We start from the raw sequence: 14627 nt of genomic DNA, 5'->3' as shown, positions 1-14627 counted from the left end.
AAACAGCCCTGCTGAGATATAGTACAAAAGCTGCAGTTCAAAAAATGCCTGGAGTATAGATGGAGGAGATTTATTTACTAATCTCAGAGTGAGTGCTGGAAGGGCAGGGATCTTTGGCAGACTTCTCTAAGAATAAAAGTTCTGGTGGCACCATTTCCCTCCCTAACCCCCCAGCTGAGACATACAGATATGTATTGCCAGAACCAGCATAGCAGAAATGCTCTCCACCTAACTTATTAACAGCACACCCCACCCTTGTTCTGCAGACACACTGCCTCCATGCCAGCCTGGGCAGGAGTTTTCTCTGGTGGCTGTAGGACCCCTCCCATAGTGGACCTATGCAGAACTTGTGTGGTGCTTCATACCCCACCCTTGCATTCTCCTGTGGGCCTACTTTCTCCAATACGTCCTTAGCCAGAGCCCTTTCAAAGCAATGCTGCAAGCCTGGCAGTGTGCAAGCAGCCCCAGTGGGCCAGAATCACTCCCGAGTGACTTATGACCCAGGGAGAGGGGATGATAACCACACATACCAGTCCCACTGCAGCCCCACAGTGGGCTGGGTGCACCTATCAGGTCTGACTCCAGGCCTTATCCACCTACTAAAGCTTCTCAGGAGACAACACAGGGAAAGTGCCTTACAATCCAGTGCTCCTACATCTCTGGCAAATGCCTTGTCTGACTCAACTGAAGCCCAAGGTGGCCTCAGACTCACCCACTATAGGAACCACACCCTGCCCATAACTAGCAAAAGACCCACTGCAAATGAGTGGACTGAAGACAAAAGCAGCTCAGCCACAAAAGTAGGATACACACAATACACAGGAGACACTTTGGTAAGTTCTGGCAAACGGGACATTGCAGGGCACCACCGGTCCAATTCTTATAAGGCCACTACTTACAAGAGCAGGAGACATAGCTGACTTTCCTAACATAGAAACAGACATAGAGAGTTAGATAAAATGAGATAGAAATATGTCCCAAATGAAAGAACAGAACAAAAGCACAGCCAGAGAGCTAAACAAAATGGAGATTATGTAATATGTCTGATAAAGAATTTAAAGTAATAGCCATAAAGATACTTACTGGCCTTGTGAAAAAGTAGAGGACCTCAGGGAGACTCTCAAACAAGAGATAGAAAACATAAAAAAGAACCAATCGGAGATGAAGAAGTCAATAACTAAAATTAAGAATATACTAGATGGAATAAATAGTGGACTAGAGATATCAGAAGCATGGGTCAGCAACCTGCAGAATAATGGAAAGCAATCCAGCTGAACAGGAAAAAGAAAAAATAAATAAAAATACATAGTGAACACAGCAACATCATCAAGCATAATAGCATTTGTATTTTTGGGGTCCCAGAAGAAGAGAGAGAAAAGGGGCAGAAAATTTATTTGAAGAAATAATAGAGGAAAATTCCCAAATCTGAAGAAGGAAACAGAAATCTATATCCAGGATGCACAGAGAACCCCAACAAAATCAACCCACGGAAGTCCACACAAAGGCATAGTAATTAAAGTGGCAAAAAGTAGTGATGAAGAGAGAATTTTAAAAGCAGCAAGAGAAAATAAAACAGTTACATACAAGGAAAACCTTAAAAGGCTATCCGCTTATTTTTTGAAAGAAAGTTGCAGGCCCAAAGAGAGTGACATGATATAATCAAAATGCTGAAAGAAAATATAACCTGCAATAAAAAATACTCCATCCAGCAAAGCTGTCATTCAGAATAGAAGGAATGATAGAGTTTCCCAGACAAACAAAAGTTAAAAGAACTCATGACCACTAAACCAGCTCTCAAGAAATGTTAATGGGGACTCTGGGTGGAAAGGAAAGATGATAAGCAGGAGTAAGAAAAGTAAGAAGCACAAATGCAGTAAAATTAAGTATAGCTATAAATATCAGTCAAGGGATTCATAGAATGAAAGGAGGTAAAGTATAACACCATATCCCTAAAAAGTGGGGGGTAGGGAAGAGTAAAGAATGGGTTCAGACTTAAGCAACCATCATCTTAATATAGACTGCTATATGCATAAGAGGTTAAATATAAACCTAATGGTACCTACAAATCAAAAACTAGTAATAGATATGCAAAAAATAGAAAGGAATCCAAGTATATCATTAAAGAAAGTCAGCAAACTATGAGAGAAGAGCAAGAGAAGAAAAGAACAAAGAAAAACTACAAAATCAACCATAAGACAAGTAACAAAATGGCAATAAGTACATACTTATCAATAATTACTTTGAATGTAAATGGACTAAACACTCCAATCAAAAGACATAGGGTGACAGAATGGATAAAAAAGCAAGACCCATCTATATGCTGTCTACTAGAGACTGACTTCAGACCTAAAGACACAGGCATATTGAAAATGAAGGGATGGAACAGCATTTATCATGCAAATGGTAGTAAAGAGAAAGCTAAGATAGCAATACTGATATCAGACCAAAAAAAGACTTTAAAACTAAGACTGTAACAAGAGACAAAGAAGGACACATATAATTATCCAACAAGATGATTTAACAATTACAAATATTTATACACCCAACATGGGAGAAATCAAATACATAAAGCAGGTAGTGCAAACATAATTGATAGTAATGCAATAATAGTAGGGCACTTTAACACCTTACTTGCATTGATGGATTGATCATCCAAACAGAAAATCAACAAGAAAACTGGTTTTGAATGACACATTGGACCAGATAGATGTAACGGATATATTCAGAACATCCCTTCCTAAAACAGCAGAAAACACATTCTTTTCAAGTGTACATGGAACATTCTCCAGAAGAGATCACATGTTAGGCCACAAAACAAGTCTCCCCAAATTAAAATGATTGGAATCATACCATGCACCTTTTCTGACCATGACATTATGAAATTAGAAAGCAATCACAAGAAAAATATCTGGAAAGAACACAAATACACGGAGGTTAAATAACAGGCTATTAAACAGTGAATCAAAGAGGAAGTCAAAAAATACACAGAAACAAATGAAAATGAAATGGACCAAAATCTTTGGGATGCAACAAAAGCTTTTCTAAGAGGGAAATTTATAGCAATACAGGCCTACCTCAGGAAGCAAGAAAAGTTTCAGGTAAACAATGTAACCTGTACCTAAGGGAGTAAACTAGCAGAAGGAAGAAAATAATAAAGATTGGGCAGCAATAAAAGAAACAGAAACTAAATAACAACCACCACAACAACAATAACACCACCAACAAAAAACAGTAGAACAGTTCAATGAAACCAGGAGCTGGTTCTTTGAAAAGATTGACAAAATTGATAAACCTTTAGCCAGACTCATCAAAAAAAAAAAAAAAGAGAGAGAGAGAGAGAGAGGGAGAGAGAGAGAGAAACAAAGAGGACATAAATAAATAAAATCAGAAATGGAAGTGGAGAAAAAAAGTGACCCCACAGAAATATAAAAGATTATAAGAGAATAATATGCGAACTTTTATACCAACGTATTGGACAACCTAGAAGAAATGGATAAATTCCTAGAAGCATATAACTTCCCAAAACTAAACCAGAAAGAAATAAAAAATTTGAATAGACTGATGACCAGTAATGAAATTGAATCAGTAATCAAAAAACTTCCAACAAACAGAAGTCCAGGATCAGATGGCTTCCACAGGTGAATTCTACCAAACATTTAAAGAAGAGTTAATACTTATTCTTCTCATACTGCCCAAAAATACAGAAGAAGGAAAGCTTCTAAATTCATTCAGTGAGGCAAGCATTACCCTGATACCAAAGCCAGATAAAGCACTACCAAAAAAAGAGAACTGCAAAGTGGACTGTGAAGCTGCCATTGGGTTCCAAATTCTGTCTCAAATTTGGATGAATCAACTTCAGAGAAAGAAAGAGAGAAATAAATAAGTAGAAAAACAAACAGGAGAAAGAGACAAAGGTGGAAGATATTGTTGCTTCCCAGCATGATAGAACCCTAGTGGTAGCAATCTTACAACCTACCTTACCCTAGAAGTTATCTGTCAAGCTGCTGACTGAAAGACAATACAGCCTCCGTTCTAATTGCAATCCTAGGATTCTTTTCACTTTGCTCCAGAAAAAAAAAAAAAAAAAATGTTATCCATCATACACCTCTTGATGATGATAAATGTGAATATAGGTTAAACATATATTTTGCTTTAGTTATAATAGCAACCAAGAATCAAACTTGAAATACATACATTTATTATCATAGTTGAATACCTGTATCCTGTATTTCAAAATAACACATGCCCTATGTTATATTTGGAATTATTCAATAGATTTACCAACCATAATTCAAATTGATATGGGCCTTTGGGTAAATCAACACATGTATTGATTATTTAAAAAAATCATACAAGACTTTGTAAAAGACCCATCTTTTCAGTAGGAATTAAGAATGTTCTATTTAGAGTGACCAAAAAAGGTTACTGGAACTTGATTCACAGCCACAATTTACGATTACATAATTGTTTTTATTACTTAATCCATCATCTCTGATGGTTATTCCTTTTGTTTGCCTACTTAATGGATTTGAAGTATGAGTGCTTGGTTCAGGCCACTAAGCCTCTTCTATGGTTTACAGCTTTATTATCATTTTCCTTACTTCAGTACATTAAAAAAGAAAAAAAAAAAAGGTGAGTTTATGTGAGTGATCACTCAACTGTAGCTGCAAGTTCTCCATGCTCATCATGCCACTTCCCAGAAAGGGCACTAGAATGGAATTGGACTGCCTCTCTTGCTCGTGCTCTCCTCTCTCTCTCGTTCTCTTTCTCTGCTGTATCGAACTCAAAAAGAAACCGGATTAGGAAACATCTTTCATATGCATTCTGTGCCCCCCCCCATAGTTTTTCAGTGGCTTCATAGTGGTGATATAAGGCTCGACTTGTATTAACTTAATTGGAATAAGTAATAATTTATCTTCGTTTTATATCCTCTTTTATTCTTTTTTATTTCCCTTTAATATGTTTTGGAGGCTATAAAATTTGAAGATGAGTATGTGGGGGTTAGAACCTAGCGTACTACACACGGATGCTTAATAAACCTCCATGCCCTGTCAATGCACTCCTGGCCTGAGATGCTGCCTCCCACACTCTTTCTCTTCTTGTCTACCAGAAACATGGCATGTGGTTAGTGGGCTGTTCTGAAATTCTGATTCTCAGAGACATTTCAGAATACTGAAACTAGCCCATCCTGGCAATGAGCATTTCCACGGGTACGCTTATACAATAACTTTAAATAAAGTATTTTATTTTAAATCCCATGGACAGAATTGGAAGTTTGCCATTAGTAGAACTCACTGAGCCATCAAACGAGATGGCAGCTTTATTTATTTATTTATTTATTTGAGCAGGGGTGACTTAGTATCCAGAAACAGTAAAAGCAGTTCTTAATAGTATTTACATTACTAAAGAGAGTAGTTTAAATTTCTAGTTCTTCCTATTTAATTTGTATTATTTTCAACTTACTTTTACTTGAGTTTCTTACCAGAAAAATTCAGTTACTTAAAAAAAAAATTAAGACTACCTAGCACTGATTCAATTATTTTTTTCTTAACAACACAGATTGTTAGCTATTTTATTTTGGTAGTGCCTTATTACCAAAGGAAATCACATGAAAAAACACTGCTTCTTAAAGCTTACCTAAATGCTGATTTGTAGCGGCAGTGCATGTGTTCTTTAGATGTTCTTCACGGCTGGAGAAGAGGATTGCATGGCAGCCCGGGACAAAGCGCCATATGGCTGGGATAAGGTGAATGTTGATAAAGGCACATGAGAGATGGGAGGGGAGATGTCACAGCTTGTCAGTCTTTATCCCTAGAGGAAGCTCTGGTGACAGGGGAATGATTGAAATGGCACATTTGAGGTCCCTGGGCATGGAGAAGGGATAAATAATGACTAGAAATTCAATGACATAAACTCAAGGGAAAGATGGAAACAAAGGGAGCTGGGGATGGGGTAGAAGCGGAGCTTTCCTACAGTTGGTAAAAGATGCCAGGAAGAGACATTGATGAGAGAGATGATTAAAGGTGGCCTCACAATTCTTGAATAGTGACAGATGGGAAGGGTACAACGATTAGTAAGAAAATACAGAGAGAGAAGAAACCTGAAATGAAGTACATTCTTGCTAAAGTAGAGATGTGGGATGACAAAAGAGGGAAAACAAAGGATGAATTTTCTCTACCTGACAAAGGAAACAGGGAGAGATATTGAGCTGACCAAGTCCTATCCTTGCATGGAAGAAGCATGCTTGTCCTCAACTCACTTGACCTATCAGATTTAGCCCAAATCCTTCCCAAAGCCCTTCCACTAGCGATCCTAGATTTCCAACCAGATACCATGAAACCGGGCCAGCAGAAGCAGATTTTCTGCATTCTGGATCTGAAGACAGATAAATAACAATAACCATTCACTGAGTATATATATCATATGCCAGGTACTGTGAGCAGCCCTTGAACACAATTTGCATCATCACTTAGCCCTGCATGTCAAATAAATTGGATCAGTTTTTAAATGTGGAGTGTAGGGCTCAGAGAAGCTAAATAGCTTTCCAAGTCACATAGTCACAGAGTAACAGAGCAGGGAGCCAACCCCCATCTATTTAATTGCAGTTTTCTAGTCGAATCCACCAGTTTACATAAATGATGGACTAGCCACCTTCCCAAGCTGCCTGAGGTCTGCTCCATTTTGGATAAAACCCTTTTAAAAGGTACTTTCTTAAATAAACAAAGTGAAAATAAAGAATATAATTGGTTCACACATGTGTAGGTTGACCAGGTTACCAGATATTATTTTCCTCTTATTTTGTCTTTTGAAAAGACTTCAAACCCTGAGAGATGTAGTTATCTCTGCTGATATGATAATACCTTCTAGAATTTTTTTTTTCATCTTATATCTTTGTGTGGCCGTAGGTAATTCTTCTTACCATGCAACCTTGTCCTGGCAATTCTCTCTGATATATGCTTTGGGGATAAGAATCGCACTTCCTATAACAGATTCCCAGGTTCTTTTCTGGATGCATAGATCAGCTCAAACTTCTGAGGCTTCTGCTCTGCTTCTTAATGAAAGCATTATTTCTCTTAGGAATTATTCCTATATGAACACATCTTCTACATTGTTTGGCATGTAATTGGATTTTAGGAATATGTCCCCCTCTCATTTGGTCTGAAATGAAGTAGTCTCATCATAAATCTACATTCCCTTGGAACCTTCCTCAGAGTTTAGCTTTTTAATCTTCTTTGTAATTTTTTAGCAGAATAATGATTAGCATGACCAGCTTGTAGTAATAGCTCAGTCCCCTCCCACTACATAATAGCAAATACCCATTTTTGAGGGTTCTGAGAGGGAATTTTTTAATCAAAGTCTCAACATTATAATTTCACAATTTTGCAATACCTTTCATTGAGCTAACACTACAAGAATGTATTGGATGCCTGGGACGTCACTAAACATACAGTACTGGATTTCGGGATTAGATTGGTAAACCGTGTAGACTTGGCTTCTACTCTTCCAAGAGAATATAATTTGGTGTAGGATACCAAAAAAAAAAAAAAAAAAGGTCTAGACCGTTAGAGTTCAGTGTAGGAAGTTTCCAGAGGGGACTTCTCCTATTCCTGTGAAAGTCCAGAATTAGAGACTCCTAAGCCAGGGCAGGAATCAGTGAGGTAACATCTAAGTAGAGGTCTGAAGGAAAAGCCTAGGTCAGAGCAGCAGACAGATGGAGGGAGGTATTCCAGCTCGCATTGCAGCCCACATAAGTGGCAGAGGCGAAAGCATGAGGTCTTCATGGAACCGATTACAGTCAGTGACCCCAGAGACCTTCCCCCGTGCCCTTCTCAGGCTTACCCTTGCCCAAGACAACTGAGAACATAGAACTGGGATGGGAGAAGCAATGTAAGAAGTGGGAAGAGATAGGTCCTTGTCAGTGAAGCTGGGGCAGGGAGAATTATCAATGGCTGAACTGGGTTTCCTCTCTGGAATTGGGAGATGGATTTAAAAAGGCCTTCACACAATGCCTTACACATAGTAATCCCTCCATGGATATTGAGTGGATTAATGATTGGATACATAATTGATTTACCAAAGAAAATTCGTACATGTAGGATCCAATTCCATACCACTACTACTATGATAGTTTGTAAAAGATAAATTAAATAGGTTTCTGGGAACAGAATAGAAATGATTTAGTGAGAAAATGTATTCTGATTTCTAAACAAACACCCTACTGAAACTTTAGGATGGAACTTATTTATAAATAAGAGACTACCTCAGTCTTAGTAATTGTCTTAAATGTATACACGTTCTGTCTTAAAAATAGTTCCCTACTCTCTTAGGGAAAGGTCCACAGTTTAAAAATATTATTTTTTTTTTGTGGGGGTGCACCATTCCTGGAAATACTGCAATACCAAGTCCGTGTGCACAATGGACCGGGCAAGGTCCTATTCCATCACCCTGCTCCAAAAACCCATTGAATACGTTGTCCTGGATAGAGGACGTATCAGATATTAAACTTATAAGAACAGATACTACACTTGATCTTTGCTAAAAGGCCGAGAAGCAATTAAAATAATTCTTCACTTCAAGCGTAACAGTAGGAACTTGATAGACATTCAATAAATATTGATTATTCCATTTTGGAAACTAACCCAATAAATTCTTTTACGTAAAGATTAAGATTTAATGAAATATTATGGAGATCATTAACTGCTATCTTATATTAATTTAAAATAAAAAGTGGTTTCAAATCATTATTTTTTTCAAATTCACATTTCTTAGTTTTACTAAAGTTCTCAATATACTAGCTAGAAAGCCATGATTTTGAATATTTAAAATAACATGAAACTTTAGGAAAAAAATTGTTATTCTTGTAATTTCAATCATATACAGCCAGGCATCTTTTTGGTAAGTTTGCAAAATTACTTTGTGAACTATAAAAACTTTAAGCCAAAATGTAAATTTTATCTACTTCTTCGTTTAGACAATTAAAAGCTAGAGTTTAGGGTCAAGGGAACAATGATAAGAAAAAAATACAAAGGGAAAAGAAATAAAGTTTACCCTGAGAACGATTAAATGTTCCTTTAATTTCCCTGATGTTACCTATTTATATTTTACTTAAATCTTCAGGCTAATAAAGAGATGATGTGAATAAAACATCTACTTGATCTGGTGGCTGCATTTATAGTATTTTAGTTAACAATATGGGGAATGACAAGGAAATAAGCCTATTGGTTGTTTGATGTTTAATGCAAATTAAATATTTTTGTGTTTTTGCAAAGAAGTCTTATCATCATTCATGTGCCTCAGAGGGAATGGAGGTCAGGCAGTTAATAAGCTCAGGGAAAAATTAGTGTCTGTAAACATTATATAGTAAATTTCTAAGGTAAACAAACTCTGGTATCTAGACAGGACATGGCTTTATAGAAAAATTAAACAATAATGTAATTGTTACCAAGGCTATTGCACTGACATCATAAAATAGTAGTAGTAGTAGTTGTAGTAGTAGTAGTAGTAGTAGTAGTAGTAGTAGTAGTAACTAGTAGCTTAGAAACCAAAGTTCCAAACTATTCTTTGAATTTTTAGTATTTTCAGAAATCACTTCCTTTTTCTGGATTTTACTATGATAATTTTTTTTTGTAAAGAGATTCTTACAAAAAAAAAAAAAAGGCTGTTATAGTATGGTAAATTCGCCTCTTCTCCATGACAACAGATAAAGAAGCTGTAACCATGGCAACAGTAATGGGCCAGGGAGATTAGGGCCAGACTGGAGATTAGGCCTCCAAGAGCAAAGAAAAAAAGTCCTGATTGGTTCCTTATTGAGACCTTATGTGAAGAGGAGTTACTGTTGAGAGAAAGCATGGAGGATTAGTAAGAACAAAATTAATTCCCTGTATAAAGAAAGAAGCCATCCCTTTGTTAAAAATGTGTCTGTTCCTTTTCATACGAGGGCTGTTAAAACTGAGGTAAAAGAGTCCATGATTAATTCTATTCTGAGCTTTATCTGTGTCATCTGCGTCTAGACTGGCTCTGTGAGAAGGCACTCCTGGAAGCCTGAGGAGAAAAGCATCCGTGTGCAGACTCCCCTTGCTCTCCCTCTTGGCAGCCCCTGAATAGGTGGGCAAACCACCTCATTTCTGCTGTGATACCATCTCTAAGTGAGGTGCTTTGGGGGGGAAAGGAATTGGAAATTTCTCTCCTGTTCTTTTAAAACTAATTTGTCTAACTTCTTGAGAATTCTCAGAAGATTTTTACAAGTCCTCATGGATCACGTTCTGTTTTTAGAAAATGTTTTGTAAAGAAAAAAAAATCTAATAATGACCGCATTTGCTTTAAGCTGGCAAAATGTGTCAGTATTACATTTTGAGAAAATGAGCTATGATTTTGCAAGGATGCATGGCTAAAGGGGTTGCTTGGGGTGTTTTAGATGATAAATTTATAAACCCGAGAATGGTCAGATGATATGAATATTTTTCATTTTAAGGGATTTTGCCAAATTAACTGTCAAAAAGACTGTCCTCTTACAAACTTCAACTGACAGTGTAAGAGAGTGTCACATCCTGGCCAACCCTAGATACTAACATTCTTTGAAGTCTTGCTACTCTGACAGATTTTTTTCCTAATACACTTTATTCTGACAGACTTTTTAGATTTTATTTTAATGCACATTTCTTTTACTGTCAGGTTGAACCCTGCTTTAAAATAAGATTCTTTATTTTTTCTTGATTTTTGGATTTGTTTTTAAATATTATAGATATTAACTATCATCTGTTGGATATTTTGCAAATACTTTGGGTCATTCTTTCCAGAGGAAATAACACTAACACTAGACTCAGGGAAGGGGGACAGCAGGAGTTAGGGGGACCAGATGGGTCTGTTAGAGTGGGTGCTGCTGTGGGAAGCCTTTGGGGAATTGCCCGTGGAACCTCATGGGGAAAGCCTGCTTCGTGTGAGCAGCAAAAAGCCAGGGAGCCTCCAGATCCTCTTGTCATTCACAGGTGTGAAGATTAGGTGTTCATGCTGTTGTGTGGTATGTTCTCACTCAAACCTTGTCATGAACTCAGCACATCCCTCATCTGATTGGGGGGGAGGGGAGAAAATCCAGGGAGCCTCCATGTGAGCTTCATGAGGAATGCCCTCATCTATTTTTTGCCCTTGACTCCTCTGTACCTAGAAGGGCTGGCATTGGATAGGCCAGCCCTGAATATTTTGGGGGGTGAGTAGAGCTAATGGATGCTGCTTACTGTGGAAACTTTGTAAGCCTCTCCCCAGAGTGGTATTTTTCTGGCCACAGGAACACACTAGGCTGTTAGGCAGGATGGCCCTTGGAGTCACTCTCAATCAGTGGCAGGGGGAGTGGTGGATAAATACCTCAGCCTGCTTCTTTCAAGACAGATAACCTAGAGGCCGGACCACACTGGCCCGCAGAGTCCCCCGTGGAGTTGCCGTCCAGTTTCCCGCAGTGCTAACTGCCAGATAAGTCACTTTTTCTAGCTTTCTTTCCCTGCTGTGATCCCTTCCTCGGATCACCTTCCAAAGAAACTATTTGCACTTAAGTCCGCTTTTTAGAGCCTCCTCGTGGAGGAAGCCAAACTAAGAAAAGTGATAAACAGGAGCCAGGCCAGTAGGCCCATTTCAAAGTTTGGAGATTCCCTGAGGATAAATAAAGAGTAGAGTAATATGACCAGAGGTGTCTTTTTACAAGCTTATTCAGGATGCTGTCTGTACAGAGAATGCTTTTGAGGGAGATGAGTGGAAGGAAAGCAGGGGAGCTGGAGAAAGCTGAGACAGCTGTGGCAGTTCTAGGAAGACGGAATAATGGTTCGGTGGTGGAGCTAACACGGAGTAGATTTACCAGATGTCCAGGAGGGGAATCCTAGAAAGGATGAGTGAGAGAGTCAGGGGTAGGGGATGCCTTTCGGGTTTCTGGGCTATACAGTTGCGAGGACAGCACAGATACAACGAGTTGTATCCAGGAGGAGAAGCAGACTGAGTGGACAGTGAAGGGCTTGGGGGGGGTAGTTTGAGATGTCCATGGTGTGTGGAAATACAGGCTTTTTGTCAAGAGGCTTAACATCACCCACATTTTTGAGACAGATGCTACGTGTCCAGGCATCAATTTTCTTCCTCTTCACCACTTTGCCCAAAAGATTGACTAACTTGCTGCTGGTCTACCCTTTGTTTCAATGATTTGTTGACCAAAAATGCAAGGGACAATTTGACCTATGAAGAAGTTGGCTAAGAATATATGGAGCAAGAAATAACTTTGAAAGCTTTCTGCAGTTCTTGAAAGCTTCTTTCTCTTTGTAACTGGTATGTATTGTCAATTGATAATGTTTCTGGAACCATGGGGAAATGAGATAGCTGCCCTCACCCCTGTGGATTTTCCAGCCAACAGGAGTGTAGTGCACAGCAAGAACAGCGACTGAGCCAGGCCCTGGAGAAAGTGAATGCAAGGATGGAGACTAATTTTGATAAGAACTAGAGAAAATGGCCCACAAAAGCCAGTTTGAAGATTAAACGTAGGCAAATGGCTCCTTGTGTGTTGGGGTTAGAAATCACCTGTCAAAATGAAACATATGTTTCCTACCCTTAGGAACTTGAAAAAATAAGAAGATGAATTATGAATATACACATTTAATAGAAAATTCTATTATAGATTGTAAATGCCCCCAAATATTTAAAAAACGAGTCCTTCAATTGTGGATGATTTATTCCTGGGAATAACACTTGTTAAGTTTTGCCATCCAGGCAGCGATGCTCGACAAGCTTGGGACAATTGTATATCTTTATGTCTGGTAGAATTCTTTTTCTGTTAGCCCCTTTCTAGCAGGTAGTCTGTAAGAGCTCTTTCTACTTGTGGTTAGCTTCCATCGACTGTGATTTGCTGTTCCTTTCAATTGTATCTAATGCAGGATAAACAGGCTCTGAGTGGAATAAGGTTTTATAGTAACTGCTTGGTTACCTGAGGCATTTATCCATGGCTATGTTTGTCTGCGTCATGCCTAAACAGAACATTTTTTAATTGTTATGAATCCCGTGAGTAATGGAAATTGGACATATATGCAGTAGAATCATATATGTTATGAGTTAGCCACCCTTTGATAAGCTCCAAGAAATTCTAATATCTCTTTGATTCCATTTACAGTTTGCTTGCTTTCCCTTGTTTTTCTTCCTTCTTTCAGAATGGACCATTCAATGTTTGCTCCTAGGTCTGTTTTGCCTTCTTGCACATTTCCCACCCATGACACCACCACCTCTGACAGCCTCCTCTTCTTCCTTCCTAGCTATCCCAAGCTCCAGTGTCCTCCCTTCTGCTCCCAGAGATGTGGTCCCCGTGTTGGTTTCCAGTCGGTTCGTTCGTCTCAGCTGGCGCCCACCTGCAGAAGCAAAAGGGAACATTCAAACCTTCACGGTCTTCTTCTCCAGAGAAGGTGACAACAGGTAGGTGCTACCAGGACCTAATCTGCCATCTCTTTAGATGTATACAGTGGCCTAAACGCACCTGCAGGAGATTTGAGTAGGGGCTTTGGAGACCATGTGGAATCTCAGCTCTGCCCATCACTCATCACTATGCAGAGATAATATATCGCCATGGCTTGTGTGTGTTTTTTAAAGTAGGATTGTTTATAGACTCAGATAAAGTCATTTATAGGAAACTTCCTTGAAAAAAGACAAACATGTGAATATATAGTAACCAGGTGTTTTTTTTTTATTTCCTTGATTTTCAAAATGATAAACAGAATAGAATCAGGCTGTGTATTAATAGAATTGGATATGAAAGAACCACAGTGGCCAGGTTGTAATCCCAACTCTGTCATTGACATCATGTGATCTCAAGAAAACCACTTAACTTCTCTGAGCCTGACTTTACTGTATAATAAAAAGTCAATAATAACACTTAGCTCTCAAAGTTTTTGTTAGGATTAAATTAGGTTGCATATGTAAACATCATACAAGAGTATCTAATATTTGTTAGAAATGTTTTGTTTCTCTCTTTTTTAAAGATTTTACTTATTTATTATTTAGAAAGACAGAGTGGGTGGGGGAGGACCAGAGGGAGAGGGAGAGAGAGAATCTGGAGCAGACTCCAAGCTGAGTGTGGAAACTGATGCAGGCCTGGATCTCAGGACCCTGTGATCATGACCTGAGCTGAAATCAAGAGTCCAGCAGAGCTACCCAGGCCCCCCATGTTGTTCCTCTTTTCACTTCTCACTTGTAGGCAAACATCTTCTGTATATGTCTGGTTTCAAGATTACAATCTATTATTGTTCTTTATTTTTCTCAACACTTTCTGCTTGAAATATTTCACGATTTTAAGACTTTGAAGTTTGATTTGTAAGCCTAACCTTGATATTGGATAAATCCCAACTTTTTCTATAAGAATAAATTGTGGGAGCACCTGGGTGGCGCAGTCAATTAGGCATCCAACTCTTGGTTTCAGCTCAGGTTGTAATCTCAGGGTTGTGAGATAGAGCCCCACATCAGGCTCTGTGCTCAAGTTCAGAGTCTGTTTAAAACTCTCTCCCTCTCCCTCTGCCCATGCCCCCCACTGTCTGTCTGTCTGTCTCTCTCAAATAAATAAAAAATTTAAACAAATAAAAACATAAATTAATAAAAGAAGAAACTATGCAATATCT

General features: G+C 38.5%; 1 protein-coding gene and 2 non-coding genes across 3 annotated transcripts in view; 2 read left to right on the top strand and 1 right to left on the bottom strand.

Moving 5' to 3' along the window:
* The window catches only part of DCC (DCC netrin 1 receptor), a 704420-nt gene that overhangs the window by 362396 nt on the left and 327397 nt on the right, over positions 1–14627 (top strand). Inside the window, exon 8 of the mRNA XM_008693128.2 lies at positions 13275–13431. Within this exon, the coding sequence (XP_008691350.1) occupies positions 13275–13431 (157 nt within the window). The remainder of the gene's footprint in view (positions 1–13274; positions 13432–14627) is intronic.
* Positions 8366–8555, bottom strand: LOC121103278. The gene has a single exon (XR_005835438.1). It is a non-coding gene; the product is annotated as a U2 spliceosomal RNA (small nuclear RNA).
* On the top strand, positions 10967–11069 carry LOC121103315. The gene has a single exon (XR_005835469.1). It is a non-coding gene; the product is annotated as a small nucleolar RNA U13 (small nucleolar RNA).

The sequence above is a fragment of the Ursus maritimus genome, unplaced genomic scaffold (genome assembly GCF_017311325.1).
Source record: "Ursus maritimus isolate PB19 unplaced genomic scaffold, ASM1731132v1 scaffold_18, whole genome shotgun sequence".
NCBI lineage: Eukaryota > Metazoa > Chordata > Mammalia > Carnivora > Ursidae > Ursus > Ursus maritimus.
The sequence above is the reverse complement of the archived record's forward strand: the minus strand, read 5'-3'. Positions and strand labels throughout refer to the sequence as shown.